This window comes from Salvelinus fontinalis, chromosome 6 (assembly GCF_029448725.1).
Source record: "Salvelinus fontinalis isolate EN_2023a chromosome 6, ASM2944872v1, whole genome shotgun sequence".
Classification (NCBI taxonomy): domain Eukaryota; kingdom Metazoa; phylum Chordata; class Actinopteri; order Salmoniformes; family Salmonidae; genus Salvelinus; species Salvelinus fontinalis.
The window spans coordinates 60,609,505-60,632,407 of record NC_074670.1 but is presented as its reverse complement, the minus strand read 5'-3'; the positions used below and the strand labels follow the sequence as shown (position 1 = coordinate 60,632,407).

Genomic DNA, 22,903 nt, shown 5'->3' with positions numbered 1-22,903 from the left:
CATAATGAGTGAATAGGACACACCTGAGTGTCGTTAATGTCTCTAGGACGGTCTCTGCCGCCCTCATCCTTTCGTGATATGGACGGACCATAAGAACTTAGTCTCCATTCAAGAAACCAGGAGGTTGAACGCTCGCCAGGCTAGGTGGGCTCTGTTTTTTAACAGGTTCAACTTCACCCAAAAATCAGAAAGCAGATGCCCCGCATTGTGACTCCTGTGTTATGGAGTATAGAGACCACGGTACAACAAACCCAGACCCGAGAACCTGAGCCCGGCGGGGGTCCCACAAACAGACTTTATGTTCCTCGATCAGCCCGTTCCTGAGTACTACAATGGGGACACTCCTCTAAATTAACTGGGTATCCAGGGGTTAATCGGACACTAGAGTTCCTGAGGCAGAAATTCTGGTGGCCCAACACGATTGAGGATGTGAGATCCTTTGTTGCGGCCTGTTCCACCTGTACCCAATGCAAGTCCTCACGACAGCGACCTGCTGGGTTGCTCCAACCTCTGCCCATACACAGTCAGCCCAGATCCCACCTGTCCGTAGACTTTATCACAGGGTTACCTCCATCCCAAGGGCTTACCACTATCTTGGTGGTCGTGATCGGTTCTTCAAGGCAGCCCATTTCATTGTCTTACCCAAGTTGCCCGAAGGAGACAGCTGATCTCATGATTACACGTCTTTCGACTACACAGACTTCCCCAGGACATTGTCTCGGATCGTGGGCACAGTTCGTTGCAAGGTATTGGAACGCTGTTTGCTCCCTGTTGGGGGTGTTGGTGAGTCTCTCCTCGAGGTTCCACCCACAGTCAAATGGGCAAACAGAGAGGGCCAACCAGGAGCTGGAGAAGTTCCTCCACTGTTTCGTCCACCAAGGCCAGCAACTGGAGCAAGTTTCTCGTCTGGGCAGAGTATGCTCACAACACAGTGCCAAACTCGTCCACTGTCAACAGCCCCCCCCCCCCCGCTCCCTGAACAACAGGCCAAAGTGGGGGTGCCATCAGCCGAGGCGTTCATTTGACGACGTCGCTGCACCTGGATCAGAGTGCGATCCTCCTTGCTCCGTTCATCTGCCCGACACCAACAGCAGGCAAATCGGCACAAAAGGCCTCTTTAGGCTCCTCCAACCGGGTCAACGAGTGTGGCTGTCCACCCGTAATCTTCCCTTAAAGGTGGACTCGCAGAAGCTCGCTCCACGCTACGGACCATCCTGAGTCGTATCAACCCGGTCACCTATCGCCTCCAGCTTCCCAGGTCTATGAGGGTCTGTCTATCCTTCCATGTCTCCCATCTCAAGCTGGTAAGGACCAGTCCCTTCTCTCCCTCACACCTGCCCCTCTGCCCCCTCAACTTGTCGATGGTCCCCCGGCCTACACTGTCCGGCATCTGTTGGAGGCTCGTCGGGTCTGAGGCACCCTGCAGTACCTGGTGGACTGGGAGGGCTACGGCCCAAGGAACGGACGTGGGTGCCTGCCCGGGACATCCTGGATCCGGTACCTGTTCGGGACTTCAACCAACTACATGGTGGTCGCCCTGGCTCCGTGGCTGGAGCCGCTTCTAGACGGGGGGTACTGTCATGGTTCCACCTATCACCAGAGGGCGGCAGAGACCGTCCTAGAGACATTAACGACACTCAGGTGTGTCCTATTCACTCATTATGATTTCCCTGTTAAAATAGGTGTGTTTTCTGTTGTCCTTTGCTGAAACTTGAATTATGTGCCATGTGCATTTGTCTCCCGAGTGAGTTTTCGAGACTTAGTGTTTGTTGTTTTCCCAGTGTTATTGTGATCCTTCCATTACCGTTTCTCAGTAAATGTTTATGTTTATCCTTAACCGCTGATTCCTCATCTGGTCTCTTCTCTGCACCTGGGTCCAACCTCACCATGTCACATATTGCCCATAATAACAAGCCCCAGAGTGTACCTGTAGGGCTTGTCATATGGGCAATTGTATGTGTGCAACGTATGTGTCATGATCGTCTTGATATGAGAGATTGGACCAAGGCGCAGCATGATATGAATACATCTTCTTTTTTATTATACAAAGACGTAACACGAAACACTTATACAAACTAACAAAAACAACAAACGACCGTGAAGCTACAAACGCAAGTGCACACACAAACTACTTACGTTCAACATAGACTAGACATAGAAAATGACCCACAAAAAGCTAAAGCCTATGGCTGCCTTAAATATGGCTCCCAATCAGAGACAGCAATAACCAGCTGTCTCTAATTGAGACCCAATTCAGGCAACCATAGACTTTCCTAGACACCTACACTGAACATTAAACCATCTATTCTACTAAACCCCCTAAACCAAACACCCTAGACAATACAAAAAACACATACTTCACCATGTCACACCCTGACCTAACTAAAATAATAATGAAAACAAAGATAACTAAGGCCAGGGTGTGACAGTATGGATATAAATATTCATGTAATATACAGACCTGACATGTATAAAGCCGATGTCACACAAACCAACTTGGACAATATTGATGGAACAAGTAAGTGTGTGTGTTTAATTGCCTCTCAAGTAGTTGCATTAGTATGTGTGTGTTTAAATATCTCTGAAGTCACCCACAAACAGGACCAAGCCTGACCTGCTGAGGAGTGACGGACTCCATCCTAGCTGGAGGGGTGCTTTCATCTTATCTACCAACATAGATAGGGCTCTAACTCCTTTAGCCCCACAATGAAATAGGGTGCAGGCCAGGCAGCAGGCTGTTAGCCAACCTGCCAGCTTAGTGGAGTCTGCCAATAGCACAGTCAGTGTAGTCAGCTCAGCCATACCCATACCCATTGAGACTGTGTCTGTGTCTCGACCTAGGTTGGGCAAAACTAAACATGGCGGTGTTCGCCTTAGAAATCTTATTAGGATAAAGACCTCCTCCATTCCTGCCATTATTGAAAGAGATCATGATACCTCACATCTCAAAATAGGGTTACTTAATGTTAGATCCCTCACTTCAAAGGCAGTCATAGTCAATGAACTAATCACTGATCATAATCTTGATGTGATTGGCCTGACTGAAACATGGCTTAAGCCTGATGAATTTACTGTGTTAAATGAGGCCTCACCTCCTGGTTACATTAGTGACCATATCCCCTGTGCATCCCGCAAAGGCGGAGGTGTTGCTAACATTTACAACAAAAAAATGACGTTTTCGTCTTTTGAGCTTCTAGTCATGAAATCTATGCAGCCTACTCAATCACTTTTTATAGCTACTGTTTACAGGCCTCCTGGGCCATATACAGCGTTCCTCTCTGAGTTCCCTGAATTTCTATCAGACCTTGTAGTCATAGCAGATCATATTCTAATTTTTGGTGATTTTAATATTCATATGGAGAAGTCCACAGACCCACTCCAAAAGTCTTTCGGAGCCATCATCGACTCAATGGGTTTTGTCCAACATGTCTCTGGACCTACTCACCGCCACAGTCATACTCTGGACCTAGTTTTGTCCCATAGAATAAATGTTGTAGATCTTAATGTTTTCCCACATAATCCTGGACTATCGGACCACCATTTTATTACGTTTGCAATCGCAACAAATAATCTGCTCAGACCCCAACCAAGGAGCATCAAAAGTCGTGCTATAAATTCTCAGACAACACAAAAATTCCTTGATGCCCTCCCAGACTCCTTCTGCCTACCCAAGGACGTCGGAGGACAAAAATCAGTTAACCACTTAACTGAGGAACTCAATTTAACCTTGCGCAATACCCTAGATGCAGTTGCACCCCTAAAAACGAAAAACATTTGTAAAAGAAACTAGCTCCCTGGTATACAGAAAATACCCGAGCTTTGAAGCAAGCTTCCAGGAAATTGGAACGGAAATGGCGCCACACCAAACTGGAAGTCTTCCGACTAGCTTGGAAAGACAGTACCGTGCAGTACTGAAGAGCCCTCACTGCTGCTCGATCATCCTACTTTTCCAACTTAATCGAGGAAAATAAGAACAATCCAAAATTTCTTTTTGATACTGTTGCAAAGCTAACTAAAAAGCAGCATTCCCCAAGAGAGGATGGCTTTCACTTCAGCAGTAATAAATTCATGAACTTCTTTGAGGAAAAGATCATGACCATTAGAAAGCAAATTACGGACTCCTCTTTGAATCTGCGTATTCCTCCAGGGCTTAGCTGTCCTGGATCTGCACAGCTCTGCCAGGGCCTGGGATCGGGAGAGACACTTAAGTGTTTTAGTACTATATCTCTTGACACAATGATGAAAATAATCATGGCCTCTAAACCTTCAAGCTACATACTGGATCCTATTCCTACTAAACTGCTGAAAGAGCTGCTTCCTGTGCTTGGCCCTCCTATGTTTAACATAATAAACAGCTCTCTATCCACCGGATGTGTACCAAACTCACTAAAAGTGGCAGTGATAAAGCCTCTCTTGAAAAAGCCAAACCTTGACCCGGAAAATATAAAAAACTATCGGCCTATATCGAATCTTCCATTCCTCTCAAAAATTTTAGAAAAAGCTGTTGCGCAGCAACTCACTGCCTTTCTGAAGACAAACAATGTATACGAAATGCTTCTTTCTACTTTTAAACTCGGACAAAACAGAGATGCTTGTTCTAGGTCCCAAGAAACAAAGAGATCTTCTGTTAAATCTGACAATTCATCTTGATGGTTGTAAAGTCGTCTCAAATAAAACTGTGAAGGACCTCGGCGTTACTCTTGACCCTGATCTCTCTTTTGACGAACATATCAAGACTGTTTCAAGGACAGCTTTTTTCCATCTACGTAACATTGCAAAAATCAGAAATTTTCTGTCCAAAAATGATGCAGAAAAATTAATCCATGCATTTGTTACTTCTAGGTTAGACTACTGCAATGCTCTACTTTCCGGCTACCCGGATAAAGCACTAAATAAACTTCAGTTAGTGCTAAATACGGCTGCTAGAATCCTGACTAGAACCAAGAAATTTGATCATATTACTCCAGTGCTAGCTTCCCTACACTGGCTTCCTGTTAAGGCAAGGGCTGATTTCAAGGTTTTAATGTTAACCTATAAAGCGTTACATGGGCTTGCTCCTACCTATCTTTCCGAGTTGGTCCTGCCGTACATACCAATACGTACGCTACGGTCACAAGACGCAGGCCTCCTAATTGTCCCTAGAATTTCTAAGCAAACAGCGGGAGGCAGGGCTTTCTCCTATAGATCTCCATTTTTATGGAACAGTCTGCCTACCCATGTGAGAGACGCAGACTCGGTCTCAACCTTTAAGTCTTTACTGAAGACTTATCTCTTCAGTAGGTCATATGATTGACCTCTTCAGTAGGTCATATGACTGGCCCAGGAGTGTGAAGGTGAACGGAAAGGCTCTGGAGCAACGAACCGCCCTTGCTGTCTCTGCCTGGCCGGTTCCCCTCTCTCCACTGGGATTCTCTGCCTCTAACCCTATTACAGGGGCTGAGTCACTGGCTTACTGGTGCTCTTTCATGCCGTCCCTGGGAGGGGTGCGTCACTTGAGTGGGTTGAGTTACTGACGTGATCTTCCTGTCTGGGTTGGCGCCCCCCCTTGGTTTGTGCTGTGGTGGAGATCTTTGTTGGCTATACTCGGCCTTGTCTCAGGATTATAAGTTGGTGGTTGAAGATATCCCTCCAGTGGTGCGGGGGCTGTGCTTTGGCAAAGTGGGTGGGGTTATATCCTTCCTATTTGGCCCTGTCCGGGGGTATCTTCGGATGGGGCCACAGTGTCTCCTGACCGCTCCTGTCTCAGCCTCCAGTATTTATGCTGCAGTAGTTTGTGTCGGGGGGCTAGGGTCAGTTGGTTATACCTGGAGTACTTCTCGTGTCTTATCCAGTGTCCTGTGTGAATTTAAGTATGCTTTCTCTAATTCTCTCGTTCTCTCTTTCTTTCTCTCTCTCTGAGAACCTGAGCCCTAGGACCATACGTCAGGACTACCGGGCATGACGACTCCCTGCTGTCCCCAGTCCACCTGGCCTTGCTGCTATTCCAGTTTCAACTGTTCTGCCTGCGGTTACGGAACCCCTACCTGTCCCAGACCTGCTGTTTTCAACTCTTAATGATGGGCTATGAAAAGCCAACTGAAAATTATCCATGATTATTATTTGACCATGCTTGTCACTTATGAACATTTTTGAACATCTTGGCATAGTTCTGTTATAATCTCCACCCGGCACAGCCAGAAGAGGACTGGCCACCCCTCATAGCCTGGTTCCTCTCTAGGTTTCTTCCTAGATTTTGGCCTTTCTAGGGAGTTTTTCCTAGCCACCGTGCTTCTTCACCTGCATTCTAGCTGTTTGGGGTTTTAGGCTGGGTCTCTGTACAGCACTTCGAGATATTAGCTGATGTACGAAGGGCTATATAAAATAAACTTGATTGATTGATTGATTGAAGTGTTTCATTAGTGCATTGTTGATATAGTCACAAAATGTTTTGCATGTCAGTAAGTTTTCAAAATATACAGATATAACTTTTTTATGTAAAATGCATCATACCAGCTTTATTTCTGTATTTTGAAAGTTAAATATCTTGAAAACTTGACCACTGACATGCAAAACATTTTGGGACTATATCAACAATGGACTAATGAAAGAAATAACAAAAGATTGTTTTGGGGTGGAGTTTTCCTTTAACCTCGGACCCTGCCAAAGCCTAGCAGTACCATTGTACTCAATCAGTCTTGGACAAACCTAACAGGGCTACATGGAAGATGAAAAACATGGCCACACATATTACACTTCATTAGTGTAGCCTATAATGGACTTGCTTTCTGCAGGGAAAGAAGAACATATTTCAGGAGATGTCACGCCCTGACCTTATAGAGCTTTTTATGTCTCTATTTTGGTTTGGTCAGGGTATGATTTGGGTAGGCATTCTATGTTCATTTTTCTATGTTTTGTATTTCTTTGTTTTGGCTGGGTGTGGTTCTCAATCAGGGACAGCTGTCTACTTTCCCACCTGTGTTTTGTGGGTAGTTATTTTCTGTTTTGTGTTTCTGCACCTGACAGAACTGTTCGTTGTCGTTTTTCTCTTTGTTATTTTGTTCAAGTGTTTTTAAATCATGAACACTTACCACGCTGCGCGTTGGTTCACTTCATGCAACGATGACCGTGACAGGAGAGCTAGGTTTAAGAGCATTAATTTATGGAGCATGTTAACGTTCACCTGAAATAATCTAGACACATAACCAATATCCTGCACATACTGTACCTGATGGTAAAATACCATACAATTCCTAATTCTACATACCTTAAACTGTACTTTACCTTCATTCTATGTAGACTCACGTTTGGCTGCACAATACATGGCTTATTATTGGAGCCATAACAAAACATAGACTGTACATTGCTGTACTTTACCTTGAGTGCTTTATGGAGTTGAGAGGCATCATAGGAAATGGGAGGCGTCATCAACGCCACAACGAGCGTCTCGAACAAGCCTCCCAGCTCCGACTTTAAATCACTCACAAGATCCTGTGGAAAAATAAAGTCAATATTAAGATAACTTAGACACTGGAAGAAGTGCTTGCTTTAGACAAATAGAGCCAAAATCTCTTACTCAATTAATACATTTGAATTCTTCACAAGATCATGAGGATAAAATAGCCTATAATTTTTTAACTTTGAACAATGGAATAAGTGTTTGATTTGGACCTTTAAAAAAACAAACCAAAACATATTTAAGCTGAATTCCTTACCTCAATCAATTTCTAAAATTATTTTAAAAATGTATGATTGATATTCAGATAACTTTGACAATGGAAGAAGTGTTTGTTTAAAGAAAAATGAAAACACAAAGAATAACAGAGCAGAAATCCCTACCTCAATTAATGCATTTGAATGATTAACGGGTGTTTTGATAACGTGCACATAGAAGTGTAAAACACTTGGTTTATGAGCGAGAGTTCAATTTATTAGTATTGACAATAAAAAACATGAGTTGACTCACTCCTAATACATACAGTATACTGGAGAGAGAGCGAGAGTTATCAGACACCCTGATAACTACATTTCTTGTTGGCTTTCCTCTTATGTTAAGCCACCAGACAATTCAACACATTACTCACAGAAGTGTATATCGAAATAGATTTTTATCAGCTGTTTATCATAGATTTGGGTATTTTTGAAGTGCCGATCTGAACAAGCAGACGCCAGAGAAAGAGAGAGCAAGAGAGAGGGGTGGATGAATAAACAACAATTTGAAAGTGAGACTGACAAAGAGAAAGAGGGGGAGGAGGGATATGTGTGGATGGAGAGATTGTGGGTGGGTAGGTAGGTGGGTGGCAGGTAAAGCAATTTATGGCATGTGTGGGTGGATAATATTTCCGAACTCTCATGAGGGCCTATACCGTAGGTATTGGACGGATGCTATTCATTACGGATAAGTCACAAACCTCTCCCAGTCCCAGTGCTGTTGGCTACGTGACATCTGCGCAATGGCAATACCGTCATGCCAATCTTCCCCTACTAATAAACCCCATATCTGAGAATAACAGTAAAGCATTTTGGCAGTATGTGGATGGATTCTTCTTATTGAAATTCATACTTGGATATCCTGCACAAGGCCATTGGGTGTGCATATGCTCTACTCTTATTCAGTAACAGTAGAAAAAATGGCATACTGTTTTCCCTTAGGTAACCCTTGTTTTGGCTGATGAGTGATGGGGTTGGTGACATGACCTGTAGGCTTCAATCAGACCTGTAAGATTCCTGTCTCACCTTTCCGTGGGCCTTCTTGTACTCCACCTTAATTTCCTGCCGTTGATTGTTGCTGCGTGATGCCAAGAGCATGAGAATGGTGTCCTCATAAGTGCCTGTCAAACATGATGACAAACTTACAGTAATTCATCTTAAATCAGTGACATGAGAACATGTCTTGATCATGAATTGCTAGTTAGAATTGCTAGTTGGAATAACTAGTTAGTTACCACATTTTCTATTTATAATGGTGTAGTTGTCACGTTCCTGACCTGTTTTCTGTTGTTTTGTATGTGTGTGATGGTCAGGGCGTGAGTTTTGGGTGGGCAGTCTATGTTTTCTGTTTCTATGTTGGTTTTGGGTTGCCTGGTATGGCTCTTAATTAGAGGCAGGTGTTTTGCGTTTTCCTCTAATTGAGAGTCATATTAAGGTAGGTTGTTCTCACTGTTTGTTTGTGGGTGATTGTCGCTGTGTCTGTGTATTTTGCACCACATGGTACTGTCTCGTCTCGTTCGGTTGTTCCTGTTTATGTGTTCCTCGTTTCATGTAAGTTCATAGTTTAGGTCTGTCTAGTTCGTTTTGTTATTTTGTTAAATATTTCAAGTGTATTTCGTTTTCGTGTTTTTCCGTCTTGTCAATAAAACATTATGTATTCATCACAAGCTGCGCCTTGTTCTACTCACTCACCGAAAGACGACCTTTACAGAATCACCCACCAAACCCAGATCAAGCAGCGGGTTAACGGACAGCAACGACAGCAGCAGTGGGAAAAGGAGGATTAGACATGGGAAGAGATCCTGGACGGTAAAGGACCCTGGGCAGAGCCAGTGGAGTGTTGCCGCCCCAAAGCGGAGCTGGAGGCAGCGAAAGCGGAGAGGCGACGTTATGAGGAGGCAGCATGGAAGCAAGGCTGGAAGCCCGCAAGTACTACCCAAAAATGTCTTGGGGGGGGGATAAGAGGTAGTGGGCCGAGGGCAGGTAGGAGACCTGCGCCCACTTCCCAGGCTAACCGTGGAGAGCGGGAGTACGGGCAGACACCATGTTACGCAGTAGAGCGCACGGTGTTTCCTGTACGGGTGCATAGCCCAGTGCGGGTTATTCCACCTCCCCGCACTGGTAGGGCTAGATTGGGCATTAAGCCAAATGTCATGAAGCCGGCCCTACATATCTGGCCACCAGTACGTCTCCTTGGGCCGGCTTACATGGCACCAGCCTTACGCATGGTGTCCCCGATTCGCCAACACAGCCCAGTGCGGGTTATTCCACCTCCCCGCACTGGACGGGCTACGGGGCGCATGCAACCAGGTAAGGTTGGGCAGGCTCGGTGCTCAAGGGAGCCAGTACGCCTGCACGGTCCGGTATTTCCGGCGCTACCTCCTCGCCCCAGCCCAGTACCACCAGTTCCGGTACCACGCACTAAGCCACCTGTGCGTCTCCAGAGCCCTGTTCCTCCTCCACGCACTCTTCCTATGGTGCGTGTCTCCAGTCCAGTGCCTCCAGTTCCGGCACCACGCACTAAGCCATCTGTGCGTCTCCAGAGCCCTGTACGCACTGTTCCTTCTCCCCGCACTCGCCCTGAGGTGCGTGCCCTCAGCTCGGTACCTCCAGTTCCGGTACCACGCACCAGGCCTGTAGTGCGCTTCGAGAGGTCAGTGTGCCCTGTCCCTGCTCCCCGCACTAGCCTTAAAGTGCGTGCCGTCATCCCGGTACCTCCAGTTCCGGCACCACGCACCAGGCCTACTGTGCGCCTCAGCAGGGCAGAGTCGGCCGTCTGCCCAACGCCTTCTGCACTGCCTGTCTGCCCAGCTCCGTCTGAGCCATCTGTCTGCCCAGCGCCGTCTGAGCCATTTGTCTGCCCAGCGCCGTCTGAGCCATCTGTCTGCCCAGCGCCGTCTGAGCCATCTGTCTGCCCAGCGCCGTCTGAGCCATCTGTCTGCCCAGCGCCGTCTGAGCCATCTGTCTGCCCAGCGCCGTCTGAGCCATCCGTCTGCCCAGCGCCTTCTGAGCCATCCGTCTGCCCAGCGCCTTCTGAGCCATCCGTCTGCCCAGCGCCTTCTGAGCCATCCGTCTGCCCAGCGCCTTCTGAGCCATCCGTCTGCCACGAGCCATTAGAGCCGCCCGTCTGTCCCGAGCCATTAGAGCCGTCCGTCAGTCAGGAGCCGCTAGAGCCGTCCGTCAGTCAGGAGCTGCCAGAGCCGCCAGCCAGTCAGGAGCTGCCAGAGCCGCCAGCCAGTCAGGAGCTGCCAGAGCCGCCAGCCAGTCAGGAGCTGCCAGAGCCGCCAGCCAGTCAGGAGCTGCCAGAGCCGCCAGCCAGTCAGGAGCTGCCCTACAGTCAGGAGCTGCCCTACAGTCAGGAGCTGTCCTACAGTCATGAGCTGCCCTACAGTCATGAGCTGCCCTACAGTCATGAGCTGCCCTACAGTCATGAGCTGCCCGACAGTCATGAGCTGCCCGACAGTCAGGAGCTGCCACTCAGTCCGGAGCTGCCAGAGTCCCTCAGCCCGGAGCTGCCAGAGTCCCTCAGCCCGGACCTGCCAGAGTCCCTCAGCCCGGACCTGCCAGAGTCCCTCAGCCAGGACCTGCCAGAGTCCCTCAGCCAGGACCTGCCAGAGTCCCTCAGCCAGGACCTGCCAGAGTCCCTCAGCCAGGACCTGCCAGAGTCCCTCAGCCAGGACCTGCCAGAGTCCCTCAGCCAGGACCTGCCGCCCCTTATCCCGGTGCTGCCCCTTATCCCGGTGCTGCCCCTTATCCCGGTGCTGCCCCTTATCCCGGTGCTGGCCCTTATCCCGGTGCTGCCCCTTCATTTAGGTGGTTTTAGTTGGAGGGTGGTCATTGGGAGGGGGATACAGAAGCGGGGAGTGACTATGGTGGTGTGGGGACAGCGTCCGGAGCCTGAGCCACCACCGTGGTCAGATGCCCACCCAGACCCTCCCCTGGACTTTGTGCTGGTGCGCCCGGCGTTCGCACCTTGAGGGGGGGGGGGTCTGTCACGTTCCTGACCTGTTTTCTGTTGTTTTGTATGTGTGTGATGGTCAGGGCGTGAGTTTTGGGTGGGCAGTCTATGTTTTCTGTTTCTATGTTGGTTTTGGGTTGGCTCTTAATTAGAGGCAGGTGTTTTGCGTTTTCCTCTAATTGAGAGTCATATTAAGGTAGGTTGTTCTCACTGTTTGTTTGTGGGTGATTGTCGCTGTGTCTGTGCATTTTGCACCACACAGTACTGTCTCGTCTCGTTCGGTCGTTCCTGTTTATGTGTTCCTCGTTTCATGTAAGTTCATAGTTTAGGTCTGTCTAGTTCGTTTTGTTATTTTGTTAAATATTTCAAGTGTATTTCGTTTTCGTGTTTTTCCGTCTTGTCAATAAAACATTATGTATTCATCACCCGCTGCGCCTTGGTCTACTCACTCACCGAAAGACGACCGTTACAGTAGTGAACCAAGTAAAGAAATTCAGTTTGTGTTTACAACAATAAAGGGATGATTCACCCCAAAATCAATGTTTGTCAGTGATTTCCATGCCCTATGTTGAGCTGAGTCCATATTCCATAAAGATAGTTTGGTCATTGTGTGTCACGATCGTCAAAGGGACTGAGGGAGGACCAAGGCGCAGCGCGTGGAAAGTACATCTTCTTTATTAAAGAAAGAAGACGAAAAAAGACACGAACACTATACAACAAAACAGATGACCGTGAAGCTTTACAAACATAAGTGCTGACACTAAACACTCTGACATAGACAATTCCCCACAAACAGCTAAAGCCTATGGTTGCCTTAAATATGGCTCCCAATCAGAGACAACATTAACCAGCTGTCTCTAATTGAGACCCAATTCAGGCAACCATAGACGTTCCTAGATACCTACACTCAACCATAGACACAGCTAGACTTCTATACTAAACATAAACCCAATTACTCTAATAAACCCCCTAAACCTTACAACCACCCTAGACACTACAAAAAACACATACATTCCCCATGTCACACCCTGACCTAACTAAAATAATTAAGAAAACAAAGAATACTAAAGCCAGGGCGTGACATTGTGGTTTGAAAGGTAAGAACAAACATGGACAAACTATGTTGGCCTGGACCACGCTATACGTATTCAAGGAAATCTACGGACCTCAATTAGATTAGAACCATGTAATTTCATCTGGAGGATGAACTGTCCCTTTAATAAGCACTAGATCAACATATAGACCTATTCTCACACGGGAAATGACGAGACCAACGCACAAACAATCAATACCAATACTTTTAAAAGGCATCAATACCTCTGGGATACAGAAAATTAATATCAGGGCTGAGACAATTCATGGCATTTCCTGGGCAACATTGAAATAGATTTGTTATCCAGACTTAATTATGCCATAAAGCAAGTTACCGCTTATAATGTTATCTGGTTAAAAGATCAGAGGTCAGATTGATTTTGAGCTCCAACTATAAGTCAAGCTATAATTCACAGATATGCCTCCATTTTACGATCATCTTCCCCTTTACTTCCTCTGTACAACGTTGTGTCTTTTGGGTTCAAGGCCATCAAATGAATCACAACACTGGGACAATTGGTTTAAACCAATGACATATGGGGAGGAAATTGTCGTTATGGTGGTCATTACAGATGTAAGATCTTAATTTGATTACGCTTTTGTTGAGATTTTTCCTGCTAGGCAGGAAATTAAAACTTTTAGTGTATTTGAATTTTTAAAAATCTTCTAAAGTTTAATTTCCAGACTTGATTTGACCTAACTAAAAATGTATTGACCCCTAAAAAAAGGGCCATTAATTATAATCCACATAATAATTCACATTTCCTGCTGTAGCAAACTGGATCAAATTAAGATCCTACAATATATCTATATGTACTGCTGTGATGAATTTCAGGTCATTTGAGAAGAAAACGAAGTTGAAAGGGAAAGTAAGAAGTTCCATAAAAACATACCATTACAGTGGTATTATGCCTGGGGAATTGTAGGGGAAAATAAACTATTGTACAATATATTTAAGTACAGGTAGTTATAGTAGCAGCCTGACACTTGCACAGCTAATTCAGTTTTTCTAAGCAAAAAATGTGTAATTAAGGAATAAATACTCTGTAAATACAGCTTAATACAAAAATGTTTACAGTATAAATACATATTCCACTGCAGTTTCTCTGGTAGAGTTTATATCTGTGGCTCAGTTGAAAAGTACGTGGAGATAGAAACCCCAGGTTTATGAATTCAATTCACTTCGGGGCCATATACTAATATGTTTACTCCCACTGTACTGTAAAATGCTTTAAAAGGTGTCTGCTAAATGTCTTATGCTGTATTTTTATATTTATAACTTGAAGTACATCTAACTTACCTATGCCTTTCATAGCCTTGTGTAAGAGCTCAGCATCCTGCTTGGCATTGAAGTTGACAAAGTCTTTCACACTGCCTCTGTAGGAAGCCTGTGGGAAATTAATAACAAATGATGGACAGTGGGAACAGAATACATTGCCTGCATTTCCTAAAAATGTGTCATTGTGGGACAGACATGGGAGAAAATGTTTTTTACAATCAAACTATAATCTAGCTAGCAAGAAATCTTGGCATCAGAAGGGCGATTCTAGTGGGATTTTGTGCAGCTCTGTCTCCATGCTAACCTCTTCTGTGCAACTGAAACTTTTTCAGAAAGTTCTTCTCAAGATGAGAAGTTCTTCATAGACACTCTGTACTTTAATCAGTCCCTTCCAGATGGTTAGGCTACTGCAATGTAGTCTGTTCATACATGTTAGCAATCAATGCTATCGCAGAAGTAAACACATACAAACTCACTTTGATAGCCCTAGCCTGTGTCATGGCGAGTCATAGTTCTCTAAATTCTCCTTGGTTTCATCTCTGAGGAAAATATAATTTGAGGAGAAAAGCAATATAACATCTCTTTCAACCTCTGACTCAGTCAGATGTCAGCACAGGTGTGAAATTTGAGAAAATTATCCTCCCCTCTCTTCAGCAAAGCTCTGTCCCCACAATTTGCTTTGTTGTGCATTCCTTTGTCTAAGTACCAAGAGTATACTAGTATGTGCTGATCGAAAAAACACACAATTTGAATCAACTGAACGTTCAATTCTGCTACATAGACCCCGGTTCGATTCCAGGCTGCATCACAACCGGCCGTGATTGGGAGTCCCATAGGGTGGTGCACAATTGGCCCAGCATCGTCCGGGTTAGGGTTTGGCCGGAGTAGGCCATCATTGTAAATAAGAATTTGTTCTTAACAGACTTGCCTAGTTAAAAAAAAACATATTGAGAATGCTGCTGGTTAGCTAATGTTAACAATTGTCCTTTGCTGTAGCATTACAGGTCAAATGAAAGGCTATTAGCACAAGGTGTTCAATTCTTCTACTATGTTTAATCATTAAAGATGTTGATATAAGGGAGCAACTGGATTTACAAGTCCATGGGTGAATAGATAGAGAGGGTGAAGACTACTTTAGTGGCAATTGGTGACTTCAAACTTGATGAGGATGATGGATTCATATTATTTTAAAGAAATGAAAGCTAATGGGAAGAATCTTCATTTGATTATGATCTGAGGAACTCTCCCATAGATGCCAGCAGCATACCACCCGGCACATCACCCTGCATACCACTGCTGGCTTACTTCTGAAGCTAAGCAGGGTTGGTCCTGGTCAGTCCCTGAATGGGAGACCAGGTGCTGCTGGAAGTGGTGTTGGAGGGCCAGTAGGAAGCACTCTTTCCTCTGGTCTAAAAAATATCCCAGGGCAGTGATTGGGGACACTGCCCTGTGTAGTGTGCTGTCTTTTGGATGGGATGTTAAACGGGTGTCCTGACTCTCTGAGGTCATTAAAGATCCCATGGCACGTATTGTAAGAGTAGGGGTGTTAACCCTGGTGTCCTGGCTAAATTCCCAATCTGGCCCTCAAACCATCACGGTCACCTAATAATCCCCAGTTTACAATTGGCTCATTCATCCCCCTCCTCTCCCCTGTAACTATTCCACAGGTTGTTGCCGTAAATGAGAACGTGTTCTCAGTCAACTTACCTGGTAAAATAACGGATAAATAAAAAATATTAAAATAAAATGCAGTAAAGAGGTCAATGGAAACACGTGAGGGAAAGATTCCGTGGGGGAAAGATCCCAAATCTCCTCATTGCCCCCCAGTAACATTAGCCTAGATTTAGGCTATTGTTTATTTGTGTATTTTACACTATGTTGAGGTAAAAATTGGAGTATAATGCTTGTATGGATGTCAACCAATACATGTTAATTTCATTGTCACTAATCAACTGCATTACAGTTAAAAATGACTTTTACTAACACCACCGATTTCTCTATGCTACCATCTTATATGAACTGGAGTTAGCATTTAGAAGTCATTTCTTCTAAACCTGAAAAGGGACTACTTCTAAATGTTATGCAGCCAAATGTATCCAAATCAGACTTTAGTAACCACACTGGGCTTGTTACAATACATCAATCATGACGGATTTGACGAATATCCACTTTGTTAGATCAGATTTGTTGAATGTGCACCAATCCTGCATCCTTCTTCTATTCCCCGCGGTCTGCATTCTACTGACCTCTTTACTGCATCTATGCATCTACACTCAAGTTCACATGGGTCATAATGACCTCAAAGGTTTGAGAAAGGATTAATTAAATGAAATTAGTAGAATTGCCAGAAGAAGAGACATGTTGACTGACTACTGTCCTAAGTTAAAAAAATAAATTAAAAAAAAGCTCTCCCTTAACTTCATTCAAGTAATAATACAAAGAATCAGTGATTCATGTATAACTCAATGCATCTGCTATTTGTATTTACAGCTGCCCCTCCTGTTCCTTGATTAAGAGGTGATGACTACTCCACTCTACTACCAGTGTCAACTCTCTTCTGACTTGATAGGCAATCTGCACAAACAGTAATCAACCAATGCAAATAGGCCTATGGGACAATCCACTGCTTGATTGATTGCATTTTGGCTGTATTTTACTCAATGGCTGAAACCCATTACGAGTCACAACAACCAAAAGAGACCATGTCTGCCTGTCTGATTTATTTCAAGTTTCCGACACAAAGTGTTTGGAGTCCTTTTACATTTATGAATAGGGATTGGACTGAGGATGAACATTACTATTCTGAGCTAGCGCCCCATCAGTTAACATAGTCTACCTGACTACCTAGGGGTTTTCAAGTCAGGTCTCCCTTGATGAAACCCTGTCCTAGGTGGGTGGGGTTAGACTCACCCTATCCATGTTACCATGCTTATGGTATCAAAAAACTATACAAATTAACCACCATTATATGTAAGTGGACCTCTGTCTTTTTAATCATCTAATCAAATAGTTAGAAATATTCATAACGAGCTGAAGAAGACCTCTACAATCAAATCAAAGAAGTGAACTGGGTGAACAAGTTAATACTTGATGCCACAGCAGGGGAGATGTTTGCTGTCATATTGCACTTTTAATGAGTCAATCTCCATAGAGTGAACATCTTGAAGTTTGAAATGAAATGAGATGTTCTTAATTGGAAATAATATGCTTGTTAGGTTATTAGCTTTTTCTTCAGTACATTATGTAGCTATTGAAGAACCCTTGCCAGTACAGCAGCTAGCTACTGAATAACCCTGGCCAGTAAATTACGTAGCTAGCTACTGAAGAACCCTGGCCAGAACATTACGTAGCTAGTTACTGAAGAACCCTGGCCAGTACATTATGTAGCTAGCTACTGAAGAACCCTGGCCAGTACATCATGTAGCTAAGCTACTGAAGAACCAAAAGTGGCCATCGGTACATTATGTAGCTACTAGAGAACCCTGGCCAAAAGTAGCCATCGTTACCACAAGAGGTTGGTGGTACCTAAATTATGGAGAACGGGCTCGTGGTAATGGTATCAAATACATTAAACACATGGTTTGATGCCTTTCCATTTGCTCCGTTCCAGTCATTATTATGAGCCGTCCTCCCCTCAGCAGCCTCCACTGATCAATACATTATGTAGGTTGACTTCCGGCGCCGACCGAGATGGCCGCCTCGCTTCGCGTTCCTAGGAAAATATGCAGTATTTAGTTTTTTTATGTGTTATTCCTTACATTGGTACCCCAGGTAATCTTAGGTTTCATTACATACAGTCGGGAGGAACTACTGAATATAAGAGCAACGTCAACTCACCATCGTTACAACCAGGAATATGACTTTCCCGAAGCGGATCCAGTGTTTTGCCTTCCACCCAATACAATGGATCTGATCCCAGCCGGCGACCCTAAGCGACGCCGTAAAAGGGGCAAACGAAGCGGTCTCCTGGTCAGGCTTCGGAGACGGGCACATCGCGCTCCACTCCCTAGCATACTACTCGCCAATGTCCAGTCTCTTGACAATAAGGTTGATGAAATCCGAGCAAGGGTGACATTCCAGAGAGACATCAGAGATTGTAACGTTCTCTGCTTCACGGAAACATGGCTCACTCAAGAGACGCTAACGGAGTCGGTGCAGCCAGCTGGTTTCTTCACGCATCGCGCCGACAGAAACAAACATCTTTCTGGTAAGAAGAGGGGCGGGGGTGTATGCCTTATGATTAACTAGACGTGGTGTGATCATAACAACATACAGGAACTCAAGTCATTCTGTTCACCTGATCTAGAATTCCTCACAATCAAATGTCAACCGCATTATCTACCAAGGGAATTCTCTTCGATCATAATCACAGCCGTATATATTCCCCCCCAAGCAGACACATCGATGGCCCTGAACGAACTTTATCTGACTCTTTGTAAACTGGAAACCACACACCCTGAGGCTGCATTCATCGTAACTGGGGATTTTAACAAGGCTAATCTGAAAACAAAACTCCCTAAATTCTATCAGCATATCGATTGTGCTACCAGGGCTGGTAAAACCTTGGATCATTGTTATACTAACTTCCGCGACGCATATAAGGCCCTCCCCCACCCTCCTTTCGGAAAAGCTGACCACGACTCCATTTTGCTGCTTCCAGCCTACAAACAGAAACTAAAACAACAAGCTCCCTCGCTCAGGTCTGTTCAACGCTGGTCCGACCAATCTGATTCCACGCTTCAAGACTGCTTCGATCACGTGGATTGGGATATGTTCCGCATTGCGTCCAACAACAATATTGACGAATACGCTGATTCGGTGAGCGAGTTCATTAGAAAGTGCATTGACGATGTTGTACCCACAGCAATGATTAAAACATTCCCAAACCAGAAACCGTGGATTGATGGCAGCATTCGCGTGAAACTGAAAGCGCGAACCACTGCTTTTAACCAGGGCAAGGTGACCGGAAACATGACCGAATACAAACAGTGTAGCTATTCTCTCCGCAAGGCAATCAAACAAGCTAAGTCCCAGTATAGAGACAAAGTAGAGTCGCAATTCAACAGCTCAGACACAAGAGGTATGTGGCAGGGTCTACAGTCAATCACGGATTACAAAAAGAAAACCAGCCCCGTCGCGGACCAGGATGTCTTGCTCCCAGACAGGCTAAATAACTTTTTTGCTCGCTTTGAGGACAATACAGTGCCACTGACACAGCCCGCTACCAAAACCTGCGGGATCTCCTTCACTGCAGCCGAAGTGAGTAAAACATTTAAACGTGTTAACCCTCGCAAGACTGCAGGCCCAGACTGCATTCCCAGCCGTGGCCTCAGAGCATGCACAGACCAGCTGGCTGGTGTGTTTAAGGACATATTCAATCAATCCTTATCCCAGTCTGCTGTTCCCACATGCTTCAAGAGGGCCACCATTGTTCCTGTTCCCAAGAAAGCTAAGGTAACTGAGCTAAACGACTACCGCCCCGTTGCACTCACTTCCGTCATCATGAAGTGCTTTGAGAAACTAGTCAAGGACCATATCACCTCCACCCTACCTGACACCCTAGACCCACTCCAATTTGCTTACCGACCCAATAGGTCCACAGGCGACGCAATTGCAACCACACTGCACACTGCCCTAACCCATCTGGACAAGAGGAATACCTATGTAAGAATGCTGTTCATCGACTACAGCTCAGCATTTAACACCATAGTACCCTCCAAACTCGTTATCAAGCTCGAGACCCTGGGTCTCGACCCCGCCCTGTGCAACTGGGTCCTGGACTTACTGATGGGCCGCCCCCAGGTGGTGAGGGTAGGTAACAACATCTCCACCCCGCTGATCCTCAACACTGGGGCCCCACAAGGGTGCGTTCTGAGCCCTCTCCTGTACTCCCTGTTCACCCACGACTGCGTGGCCATGCACGCCTCCAACTCAATCATCAAGTTTGCGGACGACACTACAGTGGTAGGCTTGATTACCAACAACGACGAGATGGCCTACAGGGAGGAGGTGAGGGCCCTCTGAGTGTGGTGTCAGGAAAATAACCTCAACAAAACAAAGGAGATGATTGTGGACTTCAGGAAACAGCAGAGGGAGCACCCCCCTATCCACATCGACGGGACAGTAGTGGAGAAGGTGGAAAGTTTTAAGTTCCTCGGTGTACACATCACGGACAAACTAAATTGGTCCACCCACACAGACAGCGTTGTGAAGAAGGCGCAGCAGCGCCTCTTCAACCTCGGGAGGCTGAGGAAATTCGGCTTGTCACCAAAAGCACTCACAAACTTCTACAGATGCACAATCGAGAGCATCCTGTCGGGCTGTATCACCGCCTGGTACGGCAACTGCTCCGCTCACAACCGTAAGGCTCTCCAGAGGGTAGTGAGGTCTGCACAACGCATCACCGGGGGCAAACTACCTGCCCTCCAGGACACCTACACCGCCCGATGTCACAGGAAGGCCATAAAGATCATCAAGGACAACAACCACCCAAGCCACTGCCTGTTCACCCCGCTATCATCCAGAAGGCGAGGTCAGTACAGGTGCATCAAAGCAGGGACGAGAGACTGAAAAACAGCTTCTATCTCAAGGCCATCAGACTGTTAAACAGCCACCACTAACATTTGTGGCCGCTGCCAACATACTGACTCAACTCCAGCCACTTTAATAATGGGAATTGATGGAAATTATGTAAAAATGTACCACTAGCCACTTTAAACAATGCCACTTAATATAATGTTTACATACCCTACATTACTCATCTCATATGTATATACTGTACTCTATATCATCTACTGCATCTTGCCATCTTTATGTAATACATGTATCACTAGCCACTTTAAACTATACCACTTTATGTTTACATACCCTACATTACTCATCTCATATGTATATACAGTACTCTATACCATCTACTGCATCTTGCCTATGCCGTTCTGTACCATCACTCATTCATATATCTTTATGTACATATTCTTTATCCCTTTACACTTGTGTGTATAAGGTAGTAGTTGTGGAATTGTTAGGTTAGATTACTTGTTGGTTATTACTGCATTGTTGGAACTAGAAGCACAAGCATTTCGCTACACTCGCATTAACATCTGCTAACCATGTGTATGTGACAAATAAAATTTGATTTATGTAGCTACTGGAGAAACATGGCCAAAAGTGTCCATCGGTACATTATGTAGCTAATGAAGAACCCTGGCCAAAAGTGGCCATCATTGGATAACGATCCCAAGTCAACCTGAACTTGCGTGGTCCATTTCACTGATGTATTTGCAATACTTTGAACTAACACAACAGTAAGCAAACAAAAACACTTACCATGAGATATAACTTGTTGATGAGACTAAGTAGAATTGGTCAAATCTGAAAAAGCAATTGTGTAAGCATAACAGGTTGGTAAATCATAATTTACAATTTCATGAGTTACTCTTCATAGAACACAAATTTCCACCAACAGATAGTCTTCGCATTTTGTAGAAAAACATGGTAATTCATAAGAAAAATTAATTGAGCATAGGATATCAAATACAATTTTTTTAATATTAAATATACTAATGATTTTCTGTCTTGTCTCATATAATTCACAAAAACATTGCAACATGAAAAGAAAAAAACTCAAAGGTATCTTACCAAAGATGTCTTGCTTTCTAACCTCTTAGAATAGACAGTTCTGTAAAGATACCGTGGGCTATGAAGATGTTACGGGCATTGAAACTTCTCTACTCCACCCCTCAACAACAGCAGTGTAGTGTGTGGGGATGGCCTAACTGTACTACTCGGCTGGCCAAATAAAGTGTCCTATTTCAGCAGCAGTCAACCAAATGGGGGATCATGACCTAATGCATTCTGGTGTTATTACAACGTAGTATACGGATGATACATTACAACACTAACACATGGACAAGAGAGACAGTAAGAGAGACTGTTGTGACAATGAGGGATCCAATAGAGATCTTTTACCACCCGTTTGAATTTCAGACTAGAATTTCCCTAAATAGGCTATAATTGGTGCTTTCAGGCATCAGAGACTTTATTTCACCCACGTCCCAACTATCCCATTCCAACCTTATGTTCCATTACCTGGAAGCACCATTAAGTGGATTGAGGCTGCATTTACAGTACCTCACAAGGACTAAACCACTTCTCAACCACCTCACCAGACCTGGGTCTGATACACATCAAATACTTTGTCATTTAGTTTTCCCGGTACAATAGAGTAGCAATACAAAAATGCACATATAGAATAGTCCCAAAAGTGAAAACTCAAAGCTAAATCAAGAGCTGCACACCTCTAAATATTTTCTAGGATTTTGAAGTGACATGTCGGTATGTACTTGACCTAGGTCTGAGCAAACATGGGTCCTCTACAGTATGTTTATATTTCAGAGATGGAGGAATGTTAAATAAGCGAATGTTAATGGAAAATCATTTCCCCCAGCTTTCCTCTGTGTTTGCTCTGCTTGTGTTTGAGATACTGTAGAAATATTCGGGTACTTGCATTGGATGTGTTATTATTCACTGCGTTTATTGAGATAATGCCAGTCAGGCCAAATTCATGGTTTAGGAAAACAGAAGTTTGTTTAAAAAAGTAAGTATTCTACCTCCCGAGTGGCACAGCAGTCTAAGGCAGTGCATCGCAGGGTTGCGGCGTCACTACAGCCTCTCTCTCTCTCGAGCCCTTTGGGGAGTTGCAGCCATGAGACAAGATCGTAATCACAAAATGGGGGGTAAAAACATTTTAAAATAAAGTCTTCGTTAATAAAACTAACATGTTCTGGTATGCCGTCATCAGCTAATTTTATTCCTTTACAAACAGAATTCTTTGTAACTGATGAAAGCAGGAGAATTGATATGTGGCAATGTAACTGACAATCTATCTG

The 22,903-nt window shown here is 44.8% G+C and overlaps 1 protein-coding gene across 1 annotated transcript in view; it reads right to left on the bottom strand.

Annotated features, from left to right (window-relative positions):
• LOC129858239 (annexin A5-like) overlaps positions 1-21,753 on the bottom strand; it is a 32,621-nt gene extending 10,868 nt beyond the window's left edge. The window contains exons 1-5 of the mRNA XM_055927305.1: positions 21,654-21,753; positions 21,342-21,386; positions 14,037-14,124; positions 8,713-8,807; positions 7,354-7,467 (exon numbers count right to left, since the gene is read on the bottom strand). Of these exons, the coding sequence (XP_055783280.1) occupies positions 7,354-7,467; positions 8,713-8,807; positions 14,037-14,124; positions 21,342-21,344 (300 nt within the window). The 5' untranslated portion in view covers positions 21,345-21,386; positions 21,654-21,753. The remainder of the gene's footprint in view (positions 1-7,353; positions 7,468-8,712; positions 8,808-14,036; positions 14,125-21,341; positions 21,387-21,653) is intronic.
• Between the last annotated feature and the right edge of the window lie 1,150 nt (positions 21,754-22,903).